This window comes from Cervus elaphus, chromosome 30 (genome assembly GCF_910594005.1).
Source record: "Cervus elaphus chromosome 30, mCerEla1.1, whole genome shotgun sequence".
In the NCBI taxonomy this organism is placed as follows: Eukaryota; Metazoa; Chordata; class Mammalia; order Artiodactyla; family Cervidae; genus Cervus; species Cervus elaphus.
This window is the reverse complement of record NC_057844.1, coordinates 17049714-17077556: the sequence shown is the minus strand read 5'-3', so window position 1 is coordinate 17077556 and position 27843 is coordinate 17049714. Positions and strand designations below refer to the sequence as shown.

Sequence of the window (27843 nt, the reverse complement as noted above, 5' to 3'; positions counted from 1 at the left end):
TTATCAAGTATGATGTTCCATTACCCTCTTCTCAACTGGGATCTCTTTAATGATCAAAGGCGGATGTCATAGGCTTCTCTGGCACAGAGAACACCAGAGCTAAAGCAGCTTTAACTCTAGTCCCTGTTACACTGCCTGTATCTAGAACTTTGCTGAAAATTCCTAAGAGCTGTCCTTACCAGTGTATTTTCAGAAAAGCCTTCTGAACTCCCCACTATTTTTTTTCCCGCATATGTTTAATTCTTAACAGAATGGCTTTTGGTACTGATTGCTTTGAAAACCAAAGTCTTTCTAGTTGTCACAGTTAAATTGACTCTTGGGTCTGAAGATGAAAGCATCTTTGATATTTTGTTTTAGTGACTCAAAAAAATACTCAGACCAACTCTATTCTATTTTGAATTTCATAATATTTGAAAATCACCTTGTAATATGATCTTTGTTCTGAAAGTTTTATAAAAATGTGACCTAACATCACAGTTTAAGGCTGGTATATATGTAACAAGGGCTAGTTTGAGCTGAGTCTCTTCCTGATTAATAAGTCCTATTTCTCATTCTTTACTGTACAACAATTGAGGGGACTTCCCTGGTCGTTCAGTGGTTAAGACTCCAAGGTGCTAATGCTTGGGGCATGATTTGATCCCTGTCAGGAAACTGAGATCCCACATGCTGTGTGGCATGGTCAAAGATTAAAAAATAATAGTAATAATTTCCTATAAGAAAATGGATAGATAAATTCCTTACTGTTGAAGGTGATGAAATGACTGATAATTATGTAAATTCCAGCAGAAGGGAATTTTTTTCTTTCTCTGTGTGCCACATATTAACAGATCTAATAAATTTAGAGCCAGTTCTAGCTGAAATTTATTTCACTGGTTTGCACAGATGTGTTAATTTGGTCATTTATCTGTACAATAAATGGCATGTCATTTTTCCCCCTAAAAACAAATGAGAGCCTAAACCTCCCTTTCCCCCTCGGTAGCTTGGAAATTGGTCTCAGATTGGAAAGCTGGCAGATTGCATGTGTATAAATTTGGAGACAAAAGCCTGAGGCAAGAAGACTGCCAGCAGACAGCAACAGTAGACTCCAGCAAAGGAAGGCGAGTCTGCGGCAGGCAAAGGAGGGAATTCTCTCCAAATCAACTAGGCTGTGGACAGCGAGTTGGGGATAGGTCTGTGAAAAGCAGAGCAGCTAGGGTCACTCTGGGCCCCTCAGGGTCACATGTTATATAAATAAAACCACGAGTTTGATGGCAGGAAAGCATGAAAGTCATAATCACAGCCCCTTCAGGCCCACATCCCATCCATCCCCTGCTGTTGGATGAGGCCCAGCTGGGACTCATGGGGCCATTTCATTTTTTTAATCTTTATTGGAGTGTAATTGCTTTACAGTTGTATTAGTTTCTACTATACAACAAAGTGAATCAACAATACATGTACATGCGTACGTGCTCAGTCTCTCAAGTTGAGTTGGACTTTTTGCAACCCCATGGACTGTGGCCTGCCAGGGTCCTCTGTCCATGGGATTTTCCAGGCAAGAATACTGGAGTGGGTTGCCATTTCCTCCTCCCAAGGATCTTCCCAACCCAGAGATTTGAACCCACATCTCTTATGTCTTCTGCATTGGCAGGCGGATTCTTTACCACTGAGCCACCAAGGAAGTACCCCCCCCATTTTATTTTATGGTAAAGAAAAGTTGCAGAAGCTCTTTTCCTTCCCATCGCCAATGATGGGGAAGTGCTTTCATCTGAAGAAAGTGGGTCATTACTCCTTTTTCAGAGATAACACTTGAAAACCGTGTGGGAGATCATGAAGCACGGTGTTTTCCACAGAAGCAGTAACTGGAGGGAGATACCTGATGGATTATGTAAGCAAAACCCCGGGCGGAGGGTGACCTCATTTAGGGAGACCCTCCAGACAGGCGGGAGACTTGAATTTCAGTTTGGACGACGCACGCTGAAACCCTAGTCTTTCGTGGGTAATTTGACCACCTCCCCTTCACCCTTAACAAGACTGAACCGTGAGGCCAGCCGACCTGCCCACTTGCTCACTGCTTGCCTCTCTATTTCCCTTTTGAGAGGGATCAGCTTGGGGAATGGTGAGTTTTCTCCGCTCCCTGGAATTTTAAGAGCTTGAAGCATCGTAACGTTCCCCACCACCACACTTCTCATAATCATGTGTCTCAAAGGCAGTTCTTACTCTCAAACTAGAGATTAACTAGAGATTAATTTCTACTTCTGTATTATACCAAGGAGACTTTTATGTTTTTTCTTTGTTAGCTGGTTGGGCTTTTCTTTTTTTATTGACCTATAGCTGATTTACAACGTTGTGTTAATTTCTACCGTGCAGCAAAGTGATTCAGGTATACATGCATATGCATATATATGTATATTTATACATTCTTTTTCATATTTTTTCCATTATGGTTTGTCACAGGATGTTGAATACAGTTCTCTGTGCTATACAGTAGGACCTTGTTGTTTATCCATTCTATAATTAACAGTTTGTATCTGCTAACCCCAAATACTTCCAATACATCCCTTCCCCACCCCTTTCCCCCTTGGCAGACGGAAGTCTCTCTGTGTCTGTGAGTCTGTTTCTGTTTTGTAGATAGGTTCATTCGCGTCATATTTTAGATTCCACATATAAGTGATATCATATGGTGTTTGTCTTTCTCTTTCTGGCTTACTTCACTTAGTATGATCATCTCTAGTTTCATCCATGTTGCTGTAAATGGTGTGATTTCATGCTTTTTGTGTCAAGTAGTATTCCAGTGTGTGTGTGTGTATCTTCTTTATCCGTTATCAGTGGACATTTAGATTGTTTCCATGTCTTGGCTATTGTGAATAGTGCTGCTCTGAACATAGGGGTGCATATGTCTTTTTGAATGATAGTCTTGTCTGAATATATGTGCTTGGGCTTGCCTAACATTGAATTGTTCCTTGATTTTCATGATTCCTTTAAGAAAAGCACCACTGGTTCAAAACCTTTGCTTCATTTTTCTTTCCCTGCTTCCCTTCTGCTTTCCCTTCCCACAATGATGGTGGTATTTGCTCTGCATCACACTCTACATATAAAGGTCTATTTTGTTATTCTAAAAGGAACTAGTGTTATTACATATTCTTTTTTCCTCAAATGTAATGGTATCCAGGCCATATTCTGCGACAGGGAAAAATAAAAAATAAAAACTTCTATGCTGGCAACTCTGTGAATAGTGAATTCTTTTTCTTATTTTTTTACATTTTTATTGGAGTATAGTTGACTTACAATGTTGTGTTACCTTCTGCTGAACAGCAAAGTGATTCAGTTATATAAATACATATATCCAGGCTCTTTTAGATTCTATTCCCATTTAGGTCATTATAGAGTATTGAGATGGAGAAGGCAATGGCACCCCACTCCAGTACTCTTGCCTGGAAAATCCCATGGACGAAAGAGCCTGGTGGGCTGCAGTCCATGGGGTCGCTAAGAGTCGGACATGACTGAGTGACTTCACTTTCACTTTTCACTTTCATGCATTGGAGAAGGAAATGGCAACCCACTCCACTGTTCTTGCCTGGAGAATCCCAGGGATGGGGGAGCCTGGTGGGCTGCCGTCTGTGGGGTTGCACAGAGTCGGACATGATTGAAGCGACTTAGCAGCAGCAGCAGAGTATTGAGAAGAGTTTCCTGTGCTATACAATTGTGAATTCTTTAGTGAATTTTCTCCAGAAATCATGCTTGGTTTTGTTCAGGTACACACTGAATATTCTTGAAGAAATTGGAGGTGGGCAGAAGGTCAATGATGACACTATTGTCAACTGGGTGAATGAAACATTGAAGGAAGCGGAGAAGAATTCATCCATCTCTAGTTTCAAGGTAATGTGCTTTGTCTCCTGCTCGCGGCCACCTGAGCTTTATGCTTATCTTTATTGCTTTCACTCTGCCTTTAAGAGTGACCTTCAGTATGAGGTCTTTGAGGCACCCCTCCCCATTTTGATTTTGCTTGAATGACCCATTATATTGTTTTGATGTTCATAGGCCGTTTCATTGACAAATTTCTTGCCATTTTCCTCCCTAATAATTAGTTTTAAAAATCCAGTCATTTTTTATAAGGGATTTTAGGCATTGTTCTTCCAAAGTAATGTAAAATATAGTATTTTGTTAAGCATGCACAGCTCCATGGTTCAGATTGTTAACATGTTGATGGAGAAATGTAAAATGCCAGAAGAACTCTCATGGGGTTTTTTTGTTTTTTTTTTTTTTTGAGAAAAAAAGCAGTTGTGTACTTGTATCCAAATCCCGTTTTTATTAATAACAGCATTATATTTTATTACATTTCTTATCTCATGTTTTAAACATTAGCTGGATTCTTCCTCAGGGGCCCTGGGCACTTGATCCACAGTATAGTGTCGGCGTCCCATCATAACTACATTTTCTTGATTTAAAGGTCAAGATTGGGGGAGGGACCCCTTCAGAGTTATATTAACAGGGTGAGTGAGGCAGTTTGTCATAATGTCGATCCTCTGCTTCAAAATCAAGAGAAGAGTGAAAGTCTCTCCCCTCCCAGAAAGGGCAGGGGGTGTATCTCTGGGTTGGGCTATACCAGCGGTGCCTGGACTCTGAGCTCAGCACAGGAAAGAGCCAGCCCTCCACTTACTGTTCGTCTGGTCTGAAGAGCTGAGCAGAGACTGGTGATCGACATGAGCAAATCTTTCCAGAAAGAGATCAGGGAAGGCGGTGAAGAAGGGCGCTCCCAGGATGGACTGCACTCTGAGGACCAGGGCCTTCTTGTTCACAGAAATCATAAAGATAGCTTTACCATTTTCCTGATTTTTTTTTCTTTTTACCGCTTTGCGTGGCATGTGGGATCTTAGTTCCCTGACCAGGGATCGAACCTGTGCCCCCTGTGACGGAAGCGCAGAGTCTTAACCACTGATCCAGGAGGGAAGTCCCACCATTTTCCTGATTGTATAGTGAGGAATCTGGGGCTCATTTAACTCCTGAAGTCACAGCTAGTAATTGCAGGTGGTGGCCACTAGGCGGGGGAAGCTCCTTTCCCTGCAAGGTGGGGTTCTGGAGCAGAGTGTCTGTAGGTCACGTGACCATGGCAGTGACCCGATGGTTAAACAGTCCCGGGGAGTGCGTCTCTTGGTAGAATAGCTGCCACTTTACAGGAACACAGCCCATTGCATTACCCGGCAGTTTCTGGGGTGTTCCTCTTAGGAATGTTTGACAATTCTTTTCTCCTTGTGATGCCCAGGGTGAATTTTCTCCTGTCTTCTCACCAAGTCATTACAGAATAGGTCAAAAAAAGAAAAAAAACATGAAAGGAAAATGCCAAATTAGCCCCACATTGCTTTTTTTTTTTTCTTTTTTTTATTGATTTATTTTTGTTGTTTTTTATTTTTTACAATGTTATGTTGGTGTCTGCTGTTCAACAATGTGAAAGAGCCATACTTAAACATATATCACCTCCCTCTTGAGCCTCCCTCCCCTCCCCCTGTCCTACCCCTCTAGGTCATCACAGAGCACCAGACTGGGATTTTAAGTGAAACCTCTCAAAAAAGGAGCATAGCCCACCCCCCGTTAGCCACTGTGGAAACAGTCCTGGTTCCCCCTCACCTATGAATGCTGCTGACTGCTCACCATCATCTCGCTGCCATCAGCCGCCCACGACTGTGGGAAGAAAGTAGGGAAGAGGCTGAAACTCCAGTCTCTCCATTTTGCTTTCCTTGTGCTTCTTCACCAAAAAATTTTGTGGAGATAGAAGCTCTGGCTAATAATGGAAATGAGAGTATGGTTATATGTACTGATTTTAATTTCGTAGTAGGACTTCTATTACCTGGGCTTCCCTAGGGGCTCAGACAGTGACGAGTCCGTCTGCAGTGCAGGAGACGTGGGTTCGATCCCTGGGTTGGGAAGATCCCCTGGAGAAGGAAATGGCAACCCACTCCAGTATTCTTGCCTGGAGAATTCCACCGACAGAGGAGCCTGGTGGGCTACAGTCCATGGGGTCGCAAAGAGTTGGACACGACTGAGCGACTTTCACTTGTATTACCCAGAAATAAGTAAAAAGGGACTCATCCTATTTTTTATGTTATTTTATTATTATTATTTCATTCATTTTAATTTCTTGGCCATGCTGCACAGCTTGTGGGATCTTAGTTCCCCGACTAGGGATCGAACCCATACCCCCTGCACTGGAAGAGTCTTAACCACTGGACCGCGACCAAGGAAGTCCCTACCCTTCCTATCTTTTTTTTTAATATTTTTGTACCTCTGCAGAGGGCCTGTGCTGGAGACTTAGCATCTTGTTTCTTGGTTAGAATTGATTCTGATTTGGACCCTCGAGGTATGAGGTGTTTAGACTTGACTATGCTCAGATGGGGACACGCAGTTGCCTCTTCCTGTCTGTACTCACAGGTACCCAAGAGAGAGAGCAGAGTTTTGTGCATTCACAGCTCTGAGTGAACGACTGCCTGACTGTTGGCAGACAATAGGTTTCCTCTGCATAGTGACCCACCAGGAAGCTACTGACGCCCCCTAGAGAAACAGCACTTGGTTTGTAACGCCGTGTGCCACACTGTGGCATTTCCCAGACCAGGACGTATATATTTCATATTTAAGAGGAAAGAGAAGGGACTTTCCTGGTGGTCCAGTGGTTAAGTCTCCGCACTTCCAATGCAGGGGACACAAGTTCCATCCCTGGTCAGGGAACTAAGTTCCCACATGGCACATGGAAAGTGAAAGTGAAAGTCGCTCAGTCTTGTCTGACTCTTTGCGACCCCATGACTATACAGTCCATGGAATTCTCCAAGCCAGAATACTGGAGTGGGTAGCCTATCCCTTCTCCAGCAGATCTTCCTGACCCAGGAATCGAACTGGGGTCTCCTGCATTGCAGGTGGATTCTGTACCCACTGAGCTATGAGGGAACATGCCACATGGAGCAACCAAAAAATGAAAAGAGCCACCCACTCTCCTTGAGCCAAACAGGAGTAACTTGGGAGCATACTGATGAAGCCCACGCTTTCTCTCCGTGCAGGACCCAAAGATCAGCACCAGCCTGCCAGTCCTTGACCTCATCGATGCCATTCAGCCAGGTTCCATTAACTATGACCTTCTGAAGACGGAGAACCTGGACGAAGAAGAGAAACTCAACAACGCAAAGTATGTAAACAAGGCTGAGGTCAGGGAGGGAAGGAGCGGGTAGCTGTGAGGTCTAGTGCCCATGCCTCCATGCAGACAATTTCGTTTCACTACTGATGCTTTTTCTTCTCATGACTTATTGCATCCCATCACCCTTATATTTCCTACTGTGCAATGACAGTTTAAGGCTCCAGGTGTGAGAGGGAACATGACAAAAAAACAACTGATAACAATTGAAATGGAAAACAATTGACTTCCAACTGATAAGCAAGCCTACAATTTCATAACACTAATTTCCTTATCATAATCTATAGGAGGTTTCCTGAGTAGAGTTTGTACATGGTGGGTGCGGAGTTAAACACCCTATTTGTGAATATCCATGGATGTGCCTGGGCAACGGTGGGGTTCAAGGCCAGAGTCTTCACTGGTTTGAGAGCAGCTGCTGCTTGTTACACACAGTGTGAGGGTGGTGGTTGTGTAGTCACTAACTCTTCTGCAACACCATGGACTGTGGCCCGCCAGGTTCCTCCACCCGTGGAATTCTCCAGTATTCTTACTGGAGTGGGTATCCGTTCCCATCTCCAGGGGATCTTTCCCACCCAGGGGTGGAACCCAGGTCTCCTACATCGCAGGCAGATTCTTTACTGTCTGAGCCGCCAGGGAAGTCCAAAATATAGAATCCTAAAAATGGCTATGGTGGCAAGATCATGCATTTTTTTTAAAGTTCCGTTTTCTTATTTTTGAGCAACTTTTCCTCTATATTTTATAACAGAAAAATTAATTGTACTTCATTAATCATTAATATAGAGGAAGTGACTGAGAGATGGACAAGGAGAAAGAATGGGGTACTATTGCCTGGAGCTCTTAGATTAATGTGATCACTAAAGTATGAGTAAAGTTATTTCAGAAGAGTGGAGGGAGTCACGGGGCCTTGGGTGGAATGAAGAATCTCTGGAGCAGCCATTGTAAGAGGTTGCTAGATAACGAACGAGCAGAATAAAAGAACTGCCAGATAATAATAGTGTGGGCTCATTTGCAAGTAGACTACAACTAATAAAACTATCTTCCTGTAACTATAAACAGAGCAAAAATATTCTGATGCAGCTATGGTAATCTTATGTGAAAAATGTGTAATATAAAACTCTGGTTATTCTACTATTATAGTAGCATAAATAAATACACATGCATGTGGGCAAGAATTGGAATGGAAGAAGGAAGAAAAGAATGGATGGGGGGTAGGGTGAAATTCCCTGGAGGTCTAGTGGTTAAGACTCTGAGCTTCCAAAGCAGGGGGCATGGGTTTGATTCCTGGTCAGGGAACTGAGATCCCATATTCCTTGCAGCCAAAAAAGATTAAAAAATAAATAAAGAAAGAATTGATGCATAGGGTCATGGTATTACAGATGCCTTTCCTCTTTTTTTCTGCCTTCTAAACAATGTTCTGTAGCTGAAGTGGAGTCTGGAGTCTTTCCCTAGCACACACTCTTGTTCAAGTCTGTGACTTTTTCTGCCACAGTGGAGCCCAAGCAAATAAGCACCAAAAGTGGTGGGAGCTAGGAAGCTCTTTAAGGACAAATAATACATTTGGTAATTATCATAAGGCTGGACAGCAAGTTTGATGGAGTTGGGAGCTTTGTCAATTTAAGACTTGCCCACAAACCTCGAGAGGAAGCCAGTGATTGATTGGCTCCAGCCGCACCAGGAGTGACCTCGGCATAGTGGATAGTTTACAGTATAGAAGGCTTCCCTGGTGGCCCAGATGGTAAAGAATCTGCCTGAAATGCGGAAAACCTGGGTTTGATCTCTGGGTCTGAGAAGATCCCCTGGAGAAGGGAATGGCAACCCATTCCAGAATTCTTGCCTGGAGAATTCCATGGACAGAGGAGCCTGGCGGGCTACGGTCCATAGGGTTGCAAAGAGTCAGACGTGACTGAGTGACCAACACTTTCACTTTCTTTCATAGAGTATATAGTGTATATTAAATAGAATGACAGTAACTCTGACCCTGTGGGGTCCCCTTCATACTTGCTCAGGCTCCCCTCATCCTTCCTCTTTTCTCTTTTAGGTATGCCATCTCTATGGCCCGAAAAATTGGAGCGAGAGTGTATGCGCTTCCAGAAGACTTGGTGGAAGTGAACCCCAAGATGGTCATGACCGTGTTCGCTTGCCTCATGGGGAAAGGAATGAAGAGGGTGTAGAGCCCAGCGGGTGGGCCGGGGGGGTGTGCGTGGGTCTCTGGCTGCTCAGGGCCGGGTGCTCCCAGGAAACACGGGAGGAGTCAGCCATTCCAAAGTTTCAACTTGATGACATTATACACGGTTCCAAAAAAAAATGTATGTCTGTTCAGCCAAGTAGCCTTCGTGTATTTAACAAAAAGTGCTTTATTCTTTGCAAAAGAGCCAGTCTCTTACAAATATTTTTTTTATCTTTGAATTGATTGCTTCTTTGAAAATGTAGAGAAAAAGAGATCTTACTTCCCAGGCACCTTTCCTGCCTTTGCCATGTAGTCGGGTATAGAAGCCTCAAATGTAGTTCATTTTAACATAATCTTTCAAACCAGCTTACATTGTCTGCCTTCTTGTTCGGGGTGAGAACCAGGAGGGGAGAATCATCAGAGGGGAGAATCGTGAAACCAGCCCTAAAGCTGGCTTCTGGAGGCCATCATTTGCTCTGTTACAAGCCTCCTTCCTGCCGCCCTTCCACCTGTGTCTACCTGTTGTGACTTTGCTCTCCACCTCTGCAGAACCTGCCCTCTCTGTGGCACACCTCTGCTGGCCACCCTCCTCTCTGGGCCTTCTGGGTCATCTGACAAATCAGGCTGTATTGGGGTCCCCAAGAGCGTCTGGTAACCTCCAGACCTAAGATCATTAATCATCAGAGCATTTTCTCAGAACTGTGTCTGCTAACCTCCAGAACTAAGACTTATCATCAGAACATTTTCTCAAAGCTAGGGTCCCAGATGTCATCAGATTTTATTTTTGCAGTCAATGAGGAGCCCTCTGTTTTTAACTCTAGGATCTGGGCTCTGACCAGGTCTACTATCTTAAATAGCGTGCCTTCAAATAAATTCTTACTGTTGGTTTAGGGTTATGTTCAAGGAGGGTGTCATTGAGCAGCAAACCACTAGAGGGTACTGTGGAGTCATAACAAAGTTTCTGATCTCAGGTGCTGCCTCTCTTGTGTATTTAGCCCTGTGTTTTAGGTCTTGGAGAAGGAAATGGCAACCCACTCCAGTGTTCTTGCCTGGAGAATCCCAGGGATGGGGGAGCCTGGAGGGCTGCCATCTTTGGGATCGCATAGAGTCGGAACCGACTGAAGTGACTTAGCAGCATTAGGTCTTGGAGAAGGAAATGGCAGCCCAGTCCAGTATTCTTGCCTGGAGAATTCCGTGGACAGAGGAGCCTGGCTGGCTACAGTCCATGGGGTCGCAAAGAGTTGGACACAACTAAGTGACTAATGCTTTCATTAGATCTAGTTATTACAGTGTGGCTAAATATCTGGTGACTGGGAACTGACTTGCTCTGATTTCATTTGCTGTTAGATCATAGTGCATGTGATGTCTGCCGGGCCATAGGATCAATGTTTACTTTTTTGGTACCCCCAAATTCCCAGGGGTCATATGTGCCAGTGAACAGTGCCCCCACCTCAACCCCAAACCTGACCCCCACCAACACACTCACATACACACATACCTAGCCAGGCGTCAAGCTGGCTAGGAACTGGCACAGTTGCTTTATGAAGAGTTAATTTACTGGATATTTAAAGAATTCCTAAACAAAACCCAAGGAACTCAGTGCTCTTGAGCAGTTCTAATAGACTGCAGTTTCCTTGAAAACTTACCAAAGGCTAAATATCAACAGAGCATTGGGCACCAATGCCAGACCCCTTCTGTCATGGTGGAAGGGCTCATGGAGGAGGTATCTGCTTTAGGGGTGGTGTGTAGTGGAACTTAGTCATTTTTCAAAGCGACTGAAATGCATTGCCCTGGTCTGCTCCTTGTCAGTGGGCTCAGGAAGCCGAGATATGGCTTCTCCCAGCCCATAATCTGTATTTCTGCTGCATCTGATTGCAAAGTGGTTGGCTTTGTCTTAATCTGCACTTAATGTAGCCCCCAGACAGTTCTCCCCCCATCTGCCTCCAGGAGGAATGTTACTGCCTTAATGGAAAATGAAGATAAAATAATGCTCAATCAAGATCTCTCCAAATAAAATGTTCCCCTTATCAGACGTCTTCTGAAGGTTTCATGAGCGTGTACTGTAACTTATTCATTCAGCCAACATGCACTGAGGGCCTGTGTGTGCCAGGTTTTGGAAATATGCCCATAAATGAGGCAGGCCTTGAGCTCAGCTGATTGAGAGAGACTGATCAGGAAAAACAAATCCACGGACAGGTGCTATGAGTAATTGATGAGGGCAGGGTGAGATGGGCTTACCCAGAGGAAACCGCCAAAGGAGAAATATTTTAGTTGAAAGTTGAAGAGTAAGTTGGCGGGAGTCGGACCAAGAGGAGGCTGAAATGAAAGGTAAGACACAAATTCTCAGAAACACATGGAACCCACTTGGGCCCAAAAGCCAGACTTGGGGATTGGTGTGAATGGGCTTCTAAGAGATTTGAGGAGGAATCTTTGGGGCTGGCGGTCCCTGGCGTCTCCTCCCTAGTCTGGGCCTCACACTGGCTGGCGGGGGTGATGCTGAAGAAGGATGCATGCAGAGGATGCTCAGAGGGCTGAAGAATTCTGCTGTAACTAGCTCTCTCGGGCAGTCTGCTGTTTGGCCTGGTTACATCCTGACTTCCCGAGGTGTCCCTCACCCACACAGCTGCTGGAAAATTGGGCTCTTGTGCTTAAGCTGTGTGTCCCAGCTTCTCCAGCAGCACTCTTTGGAGATGGCTGTTTTCTGGCCTAATATTCCTGCAGCTGCTACACTTTCAAGATAGTGGCCTTCCCTACATATCGAGAGGTTACTAATGCTAAGTGTTGTCTTTTGTATTTAAGACTGCCGTGATAGGTCCTGACCAGGAGGACTGAACAGGTACAGGTAAGCAGAATACTATCAAGGGAAGAAAACTAAGAGTCTTGGAATATAGCAATCAAAGCAGGACAATTTTTCTTAAAAGATTTTTTTAGGTTTTTAATGCTAGTTCCATTTTTATTTTTTCACTCTAGTGGACATCCCACTAGTTACATTTCTTTTTTAACCCATGTAATCTCATGATTATTTTTTTGAGATAAATCTTTATTTGGCTGCACCAGGTCTTCATTGCAGTATATGACATCTCTAGTTGGGGCATGCAAACTCTTATTTGTGGCATGTGGGATCTAGTTCCCTGACCAGGGGTAGAACCTGGGCCCCCTGCATTGGGAACACGGAGTCTTAGCCACTGGGCCACCAGGGAAGTCCCTTTCAAAATTTAAGAGTTTATTATTTACATTTTAGTCTATCCAAGTATGACATCAGAAAGTAAAATTGTACCAAAAGCTCTACAAGTGGAAAGCCTGCCACCTTCTCACCGCTGTGTCTTTGAAGCCAGCTCATATTGGTTCTAGTTAGCCCAGTTGTCGGAACATATTATTTTGAACTTGGCCAGGTTGAGGGTATTTATACCGCCGAAATAATCAGACTCTACAGATCGGGTTTTTATCCCCTGAGAGCTGGCTTATCGACCCACCACTCCCTCTGCCCCAGTCCTTCAATTTGTATCGTTCTAGACACATTCTGTGCTCTTGTTACACACACACAACTTTTTACTGGAAATGTTAGCATGCCATACACGACATTCTGCGTTTTCTTCACACCATACCTTTGTGATTGCTCCATGTTAGCAAATAGAGACCTGCCTCGATCTTTTCAACAGATGCACAGTATGCTGTCATATGGATGTACCAACCTGTATCTAACCAGTGGCCCATAAAGGAATGAATATTGAGGTTGTTTCCATCCTTTGCTACAGCAAATAAAGCCACAGCGAAGACTATGTCCACTTCTTGTGCTCAGAATGTTCATTTTCATTTAACAGGTACTTAATCAAGCTTCTGCTCTGTCAAAGGTATTGAACATTGGAAAGTAACACTTATATCCTCCTTTGAAATTTTCTCAAAGTATTTGACGAAGAACCCTGAGCTAGGATGGCTTGAACCCCTCCCATCTTCTCCATTTTCTGTCTAAAGCAGGTTAATCCAGCAAGGAGATAATATGCACAGGGAAAATGTAATCAAAAGCAGAATGTGATCATTGCTATAACAAATTTATAAATGAAGTGTGGGGGCTTATGTGCATGTATGCTAAGTCGCTTCAGTCATGTCCGTCTCTTTGTGACCCCATGGACTGTAGCCCACCAGGCTCCTCTGTCCTTGGGATTCCCCAGGCAAGAATACTGGAGTGGGTTACCATTCCCTTCTTCAAGGGACCTTCCCCACCCAGGGATCAAACTCAGGTCTCCTGCATTGTAGGTAGATTCTTTACCATCTGGGCTACCAGGGGAGCCTATGGGGGTTCAGGGGGGAAATTATTTCTGAAGAAAAGATTAGCAACATTTTACAGAAGAGTCGAGCTCCAACTAGTGAGAAGTGGGCAGGAACCATGCCCCGTCATGTTCACATCCCCAGCAGTGCCAAGGACTTACTAGATTTTCAATGAGAGCTGGTTAACTTTTTAAAATTGATTTGTGTTAGACGTGAACAAATGTTTCCTGACCGTGAGAGATGCCAAGCAGAGAGAAGTCATTGGGAGAAAAGTTGCGAAACAGACCTTTTGGCAGAGTTTTTAGAAGGGGATGGATTCCTGTTTGTTTGGAAATTATGCCATTTGAGCCTGGCTGAGGCAGTGCACTGGACTAGAGGGGCTTTTCAAGCCTCAGCCAATCTAGTGATTTTATCGCCCTAAGCACACGGGCTTCCCAGGTGACTCGGGGGTAACTAACCCACCTGCCAAAGCGGGAGATAGGGGTTCAATCCCTGGGTGGGGAAGTCCCCTGGATAAGGAGATGGCAACTCCATATTCTTGCCTGGAGAATTCCATGGACAGAAGAGCCTGGCCAGCTACAGTCTATGGTGTCGCAAAAAAGTGAGACACGACTTAGCAACTAAATAACAAAACACACACACAATCTAGTCCATCCTTTGGAGCACAGCTATGGTCTCGATTGTAAAAAGTATGGAAACTCAGTCCACCTTAAGCCAGCCCACCTTGGACTGATCCTTAATACACAAGAGACAGCCCCTTGGACTCCCGGTGTGCCTGGGTGGCTCCAAGGCCCACCTTCCCCGCAGTCACTCTGCCTTTCGTCAGCCAGCAGCTGTGGAGCTGTCATCAACCTTTGCTCCCTGTCCCCCTGCCCCCAAGATGTGCAGTGCTCTCAGATTAAATGCTGGCGCTGCTTAGGGAGTGTGATGCAGTACATCTCTGCCAGCCCATGATCCCGTAACCGGAGCTGATGCTCTGCCCAAGTCTTAGGTGCTGACGGAACCTCTTGTGAAATCTGGTTCCTCTGACAGTTTCCTAATAAACTTCCAATAATTAAACTCTCAGCTGCCAAGGACCGCTGTTTCCACAATGTCCTCTCTCCCCATTTTTTGTAAGACAGAGTTTACTAACTGAGGCCGTGCATGGGTGATCAAAAAAATAGGAAAAAGGAAATTGTGTGAATGTTTTCGCATGTCTAATGTCTACATATACTTAGTAATCCACCTTAAGTCCAGCACAAAAACACAGATAAACCAGTCAGTACCCACGATCTCACCTTTAACAACTCAGGGACAGGTTGGGAAAATGGCAGGGATCTTTATATTGGGCTGGTCAAAAAGTTCATTCGGGTTTTTCCATATCGTCTTACAGAAAAACCCAAATTGGCCAACCCTTCTTGGCCAACCCAATATTAATAGGCATGTAAAAAATGGGGAGTCCCATTTAAATAAGTATTTTGGTTAATAAAGAGTTACTGTATATAATTTTTGGAATAATAATTTTTAGAGGATTAGGAATGCATGCAAATATTTAATTCTAAAGTTCTGTGCAATACAACATAAGAGTTAATGATCTGGCTGGCCGCGTTGTTGGACTGGGCTAGACCAGGGGCCCACTATTAAGAGTCACAATGTTCAAACCTCCTTGCTTGAAGAATGGGGCTCAGGCCAGGGGCACCCAGAAGCTGGTTAGAATGACAGAATCTCATCCCCATCCCAGATCGAATGTATCAGAATCTTCAGTTTAATAAGATTCCCAGTTAATCCATGGGTTTTCTCATTAAAGTTTGAGAAATACTGTCATGAAAGAGATGTCTTCTTTTTTTTAATATCTATTTATATTTATCTATTTGGCTGTGCTGGGTCTTGCAGCACATGGGATCTTCATTGCCAGATGTGGGATCTCTTGGGCTTCTAGGTGGCATTAGTGGTAAAGAACCTCCCTGCCAATACAGGAGACATAAGACACGCGGGTTCCATCCCTGGGTCAGGAAGATCCCCTGGAGGAGGGCGTGCAACCCACTCCAGTGTTCTTGCCTGGAGAATCTCCGTGGACAGAGGAGCCTGGAGGGCTACTGTTCACACCAAAGAGTCAGACATGACTAAAGCGACTTAGCATGGATCTCTTAGTTGCAGCATGCAGGATCTAGTCCTCTGACCAGGGATCAAACCCTGGCCCCCTTCACTGGGAACATGGAGTCTTAGCCACTGGACCACCAGGGAAGTCCTAAGAGTAGAAGCCTTCCTAAAAGATCGACAGTTGATAGGCAGCTAAATTTTAACCAATGTTATATTATCCTTTCCCAATTACACTAGATTTGAGAGATTAAAATAGCCCTCCCCCAACATTTTCCCATCACCGTTGTCCATGTGAGGTAGCCGATGTGGTTCTGCCCTCCACCCAGGTTTACCCCCATCGCTCAGCCTTGCCTTTTGCTGTCCCTCTCCCCCTTCGTCCTTTTATTCTTGGTGACACCCTCTCCCAGGCCTCCAAGACTGCATGCCCCTGGTCCTTCAGGGCACACTTAAGGTGTCTCTTGGAAGAGCTCTTCCCGGCTGCCCAGAGCTGCCGCTTCACTGCAAACCACCCTCTTGGTGCCACGTCACCTAAGTCTTTTCTCCTTCCTTACTCTTGTATGTAATGGTCCTTCCATAACAACATCAAGCCTGCTGACTTTTCTCCCACTGTCTCTGTAGCAATCTCTCTGTGACTTCCAGTGACAGTTGGGTGACAGTAAACCTCACTGTCCCCAAGGGAGGGGACCACGGCCCTTCAGTGCCTACTCTTTTCTCCTCCAAAACCCACACTTTACAGTGACTTTCTAGAGATATAGCTCCATCACTGGTATCTTCGCCAGTTACCCACTGGCAAAGAGAGAGCAAAGTGCCTTCCAATCTAACAGGTATAATATGCAAAGGTCCAGCAGATGGAAGAAAGAAGCTGGTTACTTTTGAGGAACTGAAAGACTAGAGTGCCACATCATAAGAAAGAGATGGACTGGGACTTCCGTGGTGGTCCAGTGGTTAAGACTTCACCTTCTAAGGCAGGAGGTGCAGGTTCAATCCCTGGTCAGGGAACTAAGATCCCACCTGCCTTGCGACCAAAAAACCAAAACATAAAGCAGAGAAATATTGTAACAAATTTAATTAAGACTTTAAAAATGGTCCACATTAAAAAAAAAAATCCAACAACAGATGGACTAGTACAAGGAGTAGGGCTGATTATCAGACTCAAGGATGCTTGAGAATCACCTGGAGAGTTTTAAAGCAAATGTTTCAGATCCCACCATGAGATTCAGTGCTTAGAGGGCTGGTGGACCCTGGAGTCTGCATTTTCCACAAATATCCTCAAAGATTAGGGGACTCACAGGCCACCCCTGGAGAAGCGCTGGTCCAGCCCAGATGTTTGCTGCCCTGGCTGCACAATGGAATCGTCTTGGGAGATTTACAAGGTGCTGGCATGTATGCCCTGCCCTCTGACGATCTGATATAATTGATCTGATGGGCAGGCAAGGCAGCTGGATATTTAAAAGATGTCCAGATGGCTTATTGGCAGTCAAGTTTGAGAACTGATGGGCTACAGCATCTTTAAAAAGCAGAGAGACCAATAAAAGGGAGCAATGGTTAGAAACAGGGAATGCGGGAAGGAAAGTGTTTTAAGGACAAACCCTGCTTTCTTCACAATTTAACCATCCAGCCAACAAGCATTTACCTGTTTGGGTACCTACCAACACTCCTGGTGCCACAAGTCCCCAACTCAGTATTTGCAGCCAAAGCATCAGAACCTGGGATGGAGTCCTTGCCTTCAAGCCTCAAATCTCCTTCTTCAGTGGCTCCTGGATGGCATCATCTTTCCTCCCCTTCAGAAACACAGGGGGCTGGATACACCAGCCCTTTGTGTAAATTATAAAACCTTCGCTCTGCATAAATAAACATGAGACAGTGTGTGTGGAGGGAAAAAACATTTATCAATTATGTGTCTTCCAAACCTCCCAAGATTATGCAGCTTTAATGGCTGAATGATTTTGAAAGGAAAACTTGTAAATTGAGCTGCACCTGAACTCATGATAAAATGCCGTGAAATTAATTGACTCTCTCAGTGATTACCTAACAGGATGCCTGAGCTGCATATCCAAATCCAGGCCAGGCTGGATCATGATTATTATTGTCGTTGTTCAATCGTTCAGTTGTGTCCAACTCCTTACAACCCCATGGACTGTAGCCCTCCAGGCTCCTCTGTCCATGGGATTCTCCAGGCAAGAATACTGGAGTGGGTGGCCATTCCCTACTCCAGGGACCTTCCTGATTCAGGGATCGAACTTGCATCTCTTTCATCTCCTGCATTGGCAGGTGGATTCTCTACCACTGACCCACTCAGGAAGCCCCCAAAACAGAAGTTTACAGCTCTGGAAGAAACAATTGCTGTATTATTTTTGCCACCTAGTGTTCCAAATTGACTCGAGTAAATATACAAATTAGCTGGGCCCCAGAGGGCATGATTCATTGAGATCGATCCCCCAGGACCAGATTGGCTTCTGGGGCTGTGTCTCATCCTCTCTTTGGGAGCAGCAGAAGGCGAGGTCGGTTGTCCCCAAGGTCACCATGACCTGGATAAGGCTCTGGGCAGAGAACACTTTGGCCCCTATCAGCTCCCTTCCTAACTTACCTTTTTCTTGATGAATGGGAAATACTGAACACCTGTTTTGCCAGTCACTTTCAGATGAGATCCCTCTGAATTCCCACAGTAGTCCTCAGAGATAGCTTATCACTAACCTCATTTCTCTGAAGGGGAAACTGCACCTTTGAGAAGCTAAGAGATTTGTCTGTGAGCTAGGGTGGATGGAGTCCTCCTGATCAAGCTGTTGTGTTTTCACTTTCTCTCTCTCTCTTTCTGTCTGTCTCTCTTGCTCTTCATGCGAGATATTTAAGAGTTAAGTCCGAGGAACTTGGAGGAATTTGGGCTGTACACAATTATGTAACTACCACTATAATCAAAACACAGAATTTTTGCACCACTCCAAAAAGTTCTCCTGTACCTCTTGTAGGTTAATCACTTCCTTTCCAGTCTCAGCACCTGGCAACAACTAACCTATTTTCTGTATCTGCAGCTTTGCCTTTTATGGTGTCATATAGATGGATGTCCAGGGGCTTCCCAGGTGGCACTAGTGGTAAGGAACCCACCTGCCAATGCAGGAGACGTAAGAGACGTGGGTTTGACCCCCGGGTCAGGAAGATCTCCTGGAGGAGGGCATGGCAACCCATTCCAGTATTCCAACCCATTCCAGTAGCACACATAGATGTCCAGAGTATATAAATACCTCCTACAAATCAGTAATAAGACAAACCATCTGTTTAAAAATCAGGCAAATAATTGGAACACACATGCACATGCACACACACATATAATTATGGCCAATAAGCACAAAAAAGCTTCTCAACATTATCAGTCTTAGAAATTTAATTTAAAGCCCAAATTAGACACCACCATACACTTACTAGAATGGCTAAAATGAAAAAGACTGCTTCAAATAACAAGGATACAGACCAACTAGAACTCTAACATATGGTTGTTGTTGTTATTGTTTAGTCACTAAGTCATATCTGACTCTTTGAGACCCCATGGACTGTAGCCTGCAAGGCTCCTCTGTCTATGGGATTCTCCCGCAAGAATACTGGAGTGGGTTGCCATTTCCTTCCCCAGGGGATCTTACTGACCCAGGGATCAAACCCAGTTCTCCTGCATTGCAGAGGGATTCTTTACCACTGAGCCACCTGGGAAGTCTAATATATGGTTGGGGAGGGGGGCGTGTAAAATGATACGACCACCTTGAAAAAAGCCACTGGAGTTTCTTATAAAACTAAGCATCTCTGACCTAGCAATTCCCTTCCTAGATATTTACGCAAAAGAAACAAAAACATTAGTCCATCAAAAAAGCTCTGTACAAGTATATTCATAGCAACTCTATCCATAGCAGTCCCCAGCTGAAAACATCTCAGATGTTCATTAGTAGGAAAATGGATAAGCAGAGTTATATTACTCAGCAATAAATAGCAATGAATTGCTGGCACATACAGTAACATGAAAGACTTTTTAAAATACCCTGAGTGAAGAAAGTTTAACACAGAAGAGTACATGTCACATGATGTAGACTGAATGTTTGTGTCCTTGTCCCTGACCTGCCCCTCATTTACTTGTTGAAACCTAAGCCCCAGTGTGATGGTATTTGGACGTGGGGGTCTTTAGGAGATGATTAAGTCATGATGGTGGAGCCCCCATAAATGGGGTTAGTGCCCTTATAAAAGAGACCCCAGAGAGCTCTCCATCTTTCTTTCTGCCACAGAAGGATACAGCAAGAAGGGGGCCAGGAAGCAGGTCCTTATCAGATATTGAATCTGTGCCTTGATCTTGGATTCCCACTCTCCAGAACTGTGAGAAATAGTGTTTACTGTTTAAGCCACCCAGTCCATGGTATTTTTTGTTTTTCAGTAGCCCGAAGAAACTAGGACAACATGTGATTCTGTGGAGTTCTAGATCAGGCAAAATTAATCTGTGTAATACAATCAGAGCAGCTACTATTGGGGTGGAGGGGGTGGTAGTAATTCATTGGAAGGAATATGCAAAATTTTTCTGAAGTGATGAAAATTTTCTATACCAGACAGAAGTGCGGGTTACTCAAGTGTACATATTTTTTGGAAGCTCTAACTATATACTTAATATCTGTATTTCATTGTATGTACCCCAATTTTTGAAAGACACTGCCCACTGCTGTCTAGGACAGTTTATAACGCCTGCTGGTCTGTAGGAGACAAAAGAATAACTAGATCAGGAGTAAATAAGCCAGTGACTAAGTCATGTCACCTGACTGATTACTGGATCTTTGAAGGTCACCGTGTTAGCATGGCATATAAACTCTGAAAACCACTGTGAGACCTTTGGAAGCCCAGGGGCTGCTTGAAGACTTGTGCAAAGGAGAGAGACGTGAGCAAAGAGAAAGAAAAGCAGAAAAAGAAAACAAAAGGCTTCCAAATGAGCTTAGAAACCCAGGTTCCAAAACACAGAAGAAAATCAAATGCTAAGGGAGGCAGCCAATAAAACCAAAGCTCAGAGTATAAAATCACCCCAAATACAATTAAACTTCTAGAGGAGCCTGGCACAGACTTAAAAATGAGTATTCTGAGGATTCTCAGCCAGAGTGCTGAAGAAACCACATTCATAGAAAATCAAACGGTAAAATATTCTGTCTTAGCATACAGTTGCTTTACAATGTTGTGTCCATCTCTGCTGCACGGCAGTGAGTCCACCACACATGTACACATGTCCCCTCTTCCCTGGATTTCCTTCCCATTTTGGTCTCCACAGAGCCCTGAGCAGCGCCCCTGTGCTCCGCAGTCTCAGCAGTTATCTCATTACTTATCTGCTTTATTTATCTATTTCATACACAGCATCAATAGTGTGTATACGCCAACCCCACCCATCCACCCTGCCCCTCCTTCCCCCTTGGTGTCCATACATTTGTACTGCACGTCTATGTCACTATTTCCGCTTTGCAAGGCAGTTCATCTATACCATTTTTCTAGATTCCACATATATGTGTTAATGTATGATATTTGTTTTCCTCTTTCTGTCTTACTTCACCCTGTCTGACTCTAGGTTCAGCCACATCTCTGCAAATGGCACAATTTCATTCCTCTTTATGGCTGAGTAATATTCTGTGGTGTATATGTACACCACAGCTTCTTTATTCATTCCTCTGTTGATGGACATTTAGCTTGCTTCCATGACCTGGTTATTGAACAATAAAATATTTTAAGTGATACTTTAAAATACAGATGTAAAAACAACATGGATAAATGTGAAAAAGAGCCAGTTGCAAAACTTGGAAAATACTTATATAGCTATTAACATTTTTAAAAAACCCACTTCAATTGAGTATGAGTCTAAACAAGACACAGAGGATGGAATATTGTATTTGAAGATAATGCTGAGAAATGAACCCAGAACTCAACATACTGAGACAGAGATGATGGTTTTTGGGCTTCCCTGGTAGTTCAGCTGGTAAAGAATCTGCCTGCAATGTGGGAGACCTGGGTTCAATCCCTGTGTTGGGAAGATCCCCTGGAGAAGGGAATGGCTACCCACTCCAGTATTCCAGCCTGGAGAATTCCATGGACTGTATAGTCCATGGGTCACAAAGAGTCAGACACAAATGGGTGACTTTCATGCTCACACATTTTAAAAACATGAAAGGACATGGATCTCCAAAGGGAGATACTATAACCTTCCATACAAGTGCTACTTCTCAGTCATAAATTTGAAAAATTTGTCAAAAATCTGTCAAAATTTTGTCAAAAAATTGAAAAATAAAGTCAAAAGATTTGAAAAACTCACCTTTGATGTTTTCCCCTGGTTGAAAATGTTGAAAAAAACAAAAGCAAGGGAGGACCTCATTAGTACTCCGCAGGAGACCTCCCTCAGCATGGGCTGTGATCCAGGGATCAATACTCTATGGCTATGGTTCTTCAACAAACCAAACACGTTTCTGCCATATTACTGTCTTTTGTATTCTTGGCTCATCTCCCCTGAAGAGTTAAATACTCTCTAGATAGTCTACACTGAGAATAACAGCTCAGCGTACTTTCTCTTTGAGGGTGGAAATGGCAGTGAAGTCGATTGATCACAGAAATGAGAGGGAACAGGCCATTACAGTTTAACCAGTGTGTAAAGAAGGCTCTTGTGTAACCAGCCATCTGGACCCTTCTCTTTGGAGAGTTTGGGTTTATAGCGAATTGCTGTGGGGATGAAGCTTTATAGCTTGGGTGTCCTTGTCGCCACCATCCTGTTCTGTGGGGAGCATGCCTTCGCCTTTCAGAGGTAATCCGCTGGACTCCGAGGTGGTGGTGGGTGGTTTTCCCCATTTGCTTGGCCCTCCTGGAATCGAGTCAGTGCACTGGGCTAGGGAGCAAAACACTCAAGTCTGAAGGTCACCTCTGCCTGAAACTTTCCATATGTTGCTCTTCCAAATTGTAGATTTCAGTACAATAACGCTCTCACTAGATCTAGGGTCTTTTTTCTTTTCTGGCTCTAGTTTTATTACTGAGAAAACTCTGAATGATATGTATATTCAGCAGCTATGAAAATTAAAGAAATCGAGTCTTCTGATTTTTTAAAGTATTTATTTACACCTTAACACTTCACATGATTTATATTTTTCTTGTCTTACATATATGATGTGTTGACTGTGGATGATTTATTTATTTTCGTACATGGAATATGGGAGGGAGAAGAGGATAAAGTTGGAGGTCTGGGTTGTGCATAGGTGTTCAGCATGGAATAGGAAAGGAAGAACAGGTGTGTTGTAGGAACACACGTGTGAACATATCTTGTTCTTATTTTGTTTGGCAGAGTGATTCCCTTAGGACTTTCTACTATAAACCACTCGAAAGAACTCTAGCATATATAAACATGATGTAAATACTTCTGAAGCTATACACACTATTGTTATTAACTACTCAGTTTTTAAGCTTTTCAAAATTGATATTATTTCCTTTGGAATTATCTTTTTAAAGTTTTCATTTTGTAAATCCATGGCTGATTCATGTCAATGTATGTCAAAGACCACTACAATATTGTAAAGTAATTAGCCTCCAACTAATAAAAATAATTGGGGAAAAAAATTAAAAAAATAAAGTTTTCATTTATTTTTTAAATTGGTAGACAATTGCTTTGCAGTTTTGTGTTATTTCTGCTATACAACAACAGGAATCAATCATAATTAAATATGTGTGTATGTGTGTGTATATATATATATGTGTGTGTATGTATATATATATATCTCTACCCTCCTCAGCCTCCCTCCCCTCCCCTCAACACACCCCTCGAGGTCATCACAGAATGCCAGGCTGGGCTCCCTGTGTTATTTAGCAACTTCCCACTATCTATTTTACACATAATAGTGTGTATATGTTAATGATACTTTCTCAGTTCATCTGACCCTCACCTTCCCCTGCTGTGTCCGCTAGTCCGTTCTCTGCTAGGTTCATCAGTACCATTTTCTAGATTCCATATGCATGTGTTAATATACAATACTTGTTTCTTTCTTTCTGATTTACTTCACTCTGTATAAGAGGTTCTAGGTTCATCTGCCTCACTGCAACTGACTCAACTCTGTCCCCTTTTGTGACTGAGTAACATTCCATTATCGAAGTGTGCCACAACTTCTCTATCCATGCATCTGTCGATGGACATCTAGGTTGCTTCCATGTCTTGGCTACTCTAAATATCGCTGCAATAAACTTTGGGGTATATGTGTCTCTTAGAATTGTGGTTTTCTCAGGGTATATGACCAGTAGTAGAATTGCTGGGTCATAGAATTGGACACGACTGAACTGACTGAGCATGAACGTATAGTAGATCTATTCCTAGTTTTCTAAGAAATCTCCATATTATTTTCCATAATGGCTGTATCAGTTTACATTCCCACCCACAATGCAAGAGAGTCCCCTTTTCTTCACATCCTCTCCAGCATTTATCATTTGTAGATTTTTTTGATGATGGCCATTCTGATTGGTGTGAGGTGATACTTCATTGTAGTTTTGATTTGCATTTCTCTATTAATGAGCAATGTTGAGCATCTTTTCATGTGTTTATTGGCCATCTATATGTCTTCTTTGGAGAAATGTCTGTTTACGTCGTCTGCCCATTTTTCGATTGAGTTTATTTTTCTGGTCACCAAGTGTCAGGTAACAAATTCCATCACCAAAGGATTGTTAAGAAATTGACACAGAAGTCAAATTGTTAGGGTAATTGGTTCCTTATGTCTCTATGTAGTGTCAAGAAATGAGATGACTGTGATTTCTAAGGTTCTTGCTAGTTTGAATATTGAATTACTTGGATAGAGGATATAGTTTATCCAAGTAATTGGATATTACTTGGGTAAAGGAGAGGGATAGAAGAATTGCTATCAACACATCCAACCTGGATACTGTAGGCAATGACAGCATCATTCCCAGAGAGGGAAAGGGGAGGAAGTGCATGAGGATTTAGCTTCTGTGTTGTCCCAGGCACTAGGATAGGTGCTTAGGAGTTATCCTGTTAAACCCCCAAAATCCTCCACTCCAGGGATCTTTTTCCCTGACATTTTACAGAGGAGGAAAATAAGCCTCCTGGGAGAATAACATTGGCCCCATATCAAACAATAAATATAGAGTTTGGATTCAATCCCATTTTTTCATCATTTCAACTCATTTTACTGCATAGCACTGCCTCTAAAAATTATAGAAATTAGGAAGAGAGCCAATTTGAAGGGAGATCAGATTTAGTCACAGTGAGATGGCAGAGACTGTCGATTTGGAAGGTAGCCTGGGAGAGGGGCTAGGGCGGGGTCTTAAGATGTCACCTATGGCGGTAGTTATGAAGGTGGCCTTAGGGCTTCTCAGGTGGCTCAGACAGTAAAGAATCTGCCTGCAGTGAAGGAGACCTGGGTTCAGTCTCTGGGTCAGGAAGATCCTCTGGAGAAGGGAATGGCAACCCATTCCAGTATTCTTGCCTGGAGAATTCCATGGACAGAGGAACCTGGTGGACTATAGTCCATGGGGAAAGAACGGACTGAGCGACTAACACTTTCACTTCACTTTCACACTTTTAGCCCAGCCCAGCCTAGCACAAGCATCGTCACTGCTGGCTGTGGCAGAGTTTGGTGGGCTCACCTACAGACCACCATCTGCATCCTATAGTGAACTAAACTCCTTGCTAAGACAGCCACTAGCAAGATGTACCAAAGCTTGACCCTGTTGTTGCAAAATGAGTAAGCTTATAATAGTTCAGTAGGACTAAATACTAAAGAAATACACTGAAAGAAAATAGTAAATGAATGAGGAAAATTCCCTCATATATGGCTGTTCTTACTTTTTTTATGCTTTGGTTTGGCCAGAAAAGTTGTTCAGATTTTCCCATAAGATGTTATGAAAAAATCCAAACAAAGCTTATGGCCAACCGTATACTTCAACATCTGATTGATTGTTGGTCAGTCCCTAAGTTGTGTCTGACTCTGTAACCCCATGGACAGCAGCAAGTCAGGCTTCCCTGTCCTTCACCATCTCCCAGGGTTTACTCAAACTCATGTCCATTGAGTTGGTGATGCCATCCAACCTTCTCATCCTCTGTTGTCCCCTTCTCCTCCTGCCTTCAATCTTTCCCAGCATCAGGGTCTTTCCCAACGGGTCGGCTCTGCACACCAGGTGGCCAAAGTATTGGAGCTTCAGCTTCAGCATCATTCATTTCCAGTGAATATTCAGGATTGATTTCCTTTAGGATTGACTGGTTCTATCTTCTTGCTGTCCAAGGGACTCTCAAGAGTGTGACTGATATTTATGGTTGAAAAGAGGGAAGAGACTATGACTATATCTTAATCAAATTATATTATATTGACAACACTTAATATTTTGTGCCTACCATGCAGGTCCCCAAGTATTGGGGGAGGGAGGAACTGCAGCTTTGTAGGCAGATGCATATCTGATTCTCAGGTCCCATTCCTCCACTAGAAATAAAATCACAAATCTTGATTCTGAGTAAAAATAATTTTTTTACCAAATGTTTCTGAGCATCACTCTTCCAGGAATTGTCTATTACTGAAGCTAAAAGAAAAATCTAATTTTATTCAGGGTGACAGACTTGAATGAATTATTTCTGGGGGTAAAATATATACCCCTCCTAAAAAGAGCTAGGGGTCTGGCTATTTCCTAAACCTGCTCTTTGTTATCATTTTCTTGGCATGATCATTTTCCTAATAATGCTTAGTGTTCAGGCAATCTCTCAGTGGCTGATTTGTAGGTGCATTTTGATAAATCTCATCAGCGAAATGCTCTGGAACTGAAACAAAAAAAGTTTTAAAGGCATAAATACCATATGCCAAAGAGAAAGGCAGCCAAAAAAAAAAAAAAAAACAGTCTCCATATTCACTTGCTTTTAAAGGCCAAACACTATAAAGGGTAAAAATAAAATACTAGCAAGAATCTGTAAACAGTCATTAATTGCATTGTGTTCTGATTACCTAAGTGCAGCCAGTCAGCTGAGGCTATTTATTTGGAAAGAGGAAATGAAAAGAAGTAGGAAGAAAAGAAGGAAAACGAATTGGAGAGTGAAGAAGGGTTGAGGATAGAGGGCTTTTGAATTATTAATAGACCAGAGGAAGTGTTCCTTCTGTTGACTTCATATACTATCTGCCACCTGGAGACCAGCTTGTTCTCTTTCACTTAGCTCCCACTGATATATTATTTTCATCTTAGAGAACAGGGCACTAGTAGCTTTAAAATGCTATAATGCAGAAAACAAAATTGCAGCCTTGGGCTATGTTCCGTTGTTCAGAGGCATCTCACCAGCTTTTTAAATTACAAAACAATCTTTCAGAGCTATGGCAAGTGTGAACCGTCCCTGTAAACCATACACAGGACAGACCTTGAGAAGCACAATCATATTCTTAGAGGGGACTCAGCAGTTCAGTTCAGTTCAATTCAGTCGCTCTGTCCTATCTGACTCTTTGCGACCTCATGGACTGCAGCACGCCAGGCCTCCCTGTCCATCACCAGCTCCCAGAGCTTGCTCAAACTCATGTCCATTGAGTTGGTGATGCCATCCAACCATCTCATCCTCTGTCATCCCCTTCTCCTCCTGCCTTCAATCTTTCCCAGCATCAGGGTCTTTTCCAAGGAGTCAGTTCTTTGCATCAGGTGGCCAAAATATTGGAGTTTCAGCTTTAGCATCAGTCCTTCCAATGAATATTCAGGACTGATTTCCTTAAGGATGGACTGGTTGCATCTCCTTGCAGTCCAAGGGACTCTCAAGAGTCTTCTCCAACACCACAGTTCAAAAGCATCAATTCTTCGGCACTCAGCTTTCTTTATAGTCCAACTCTCATATCCATAGATGACTACTGGAAAAACCATAGCTTGACTAGACGGACCTTTGTTGGCAGGTAGCTTCTTTACAGTCTGAGCCACAAGGAACACAAAGTTGGAACAAAAACCTAACATAGCAAAATGTGAATGAGAACAATAATCCTAAGTTATATAATGAACCCTTGATTAATTTTGAGCTCTGATAACTTCGCATGGTGATGTTAATTGTATCACCCTCTACAGGATACAGTTACCTGTTTCTAGTCAGTTGTGACTCCATCTTCAATTCTAAGAATCTCACTTTTACCTCCAGATTCTTGCCACTGTAAGATCTCACCACTCCTTTAGGTGGCACTATTGGATG

General features: G+C 43.3%; 2 protein-coding genes across 8 annotated transcripts in view; both read left to right on the top strand.

The window, feature by feature from the left end:
- Positions 1-11352, top strand: part of LCP1 (lymphocyte cytosolic protein 1) — a 97188-nt gene extending 85836 nt beyond the window's left edge. For all 7 annotated transcript variants that reach the window (XM_043891921.1, XM_043891919.1, XM_043891923.1 and 4 more), the window contains exons 14-16: positions 3732-3855; positions 7023-7147; positions 9192-11352. In XM_043891921.1, the coding sequence (XP_043747856.1) occupies positions 3732-3855; positions 7023-7147; positions 9192-9324 (382 nt within the window). In that variant the 3' untranslated portion in view covers positions 9325-11352. The remainder of the gene's footprint in view (positions 1-3731; positions 3856-7022; positions 7148-9191) is intronic.
- A 10958-nt stretch (positions 11353-22310) lies between these two features.
- Positions 22311-27843, top strand: part of CPB2 (carboxypeptidase B2) — a 52774-nt gene continuing 47241 nt past the window's right edge. The window contains exon 1 of the mRNA XM_043891926.1: positions 22311-22458. Coding sequence (XP_043747861.1) covers positions 22385-22458 — 74 coding nt within the window. The 5' untranslated portion in view covers positions 22311-22384. The remainder of the gene's footprint in view (positions 22459-27843) is intronic.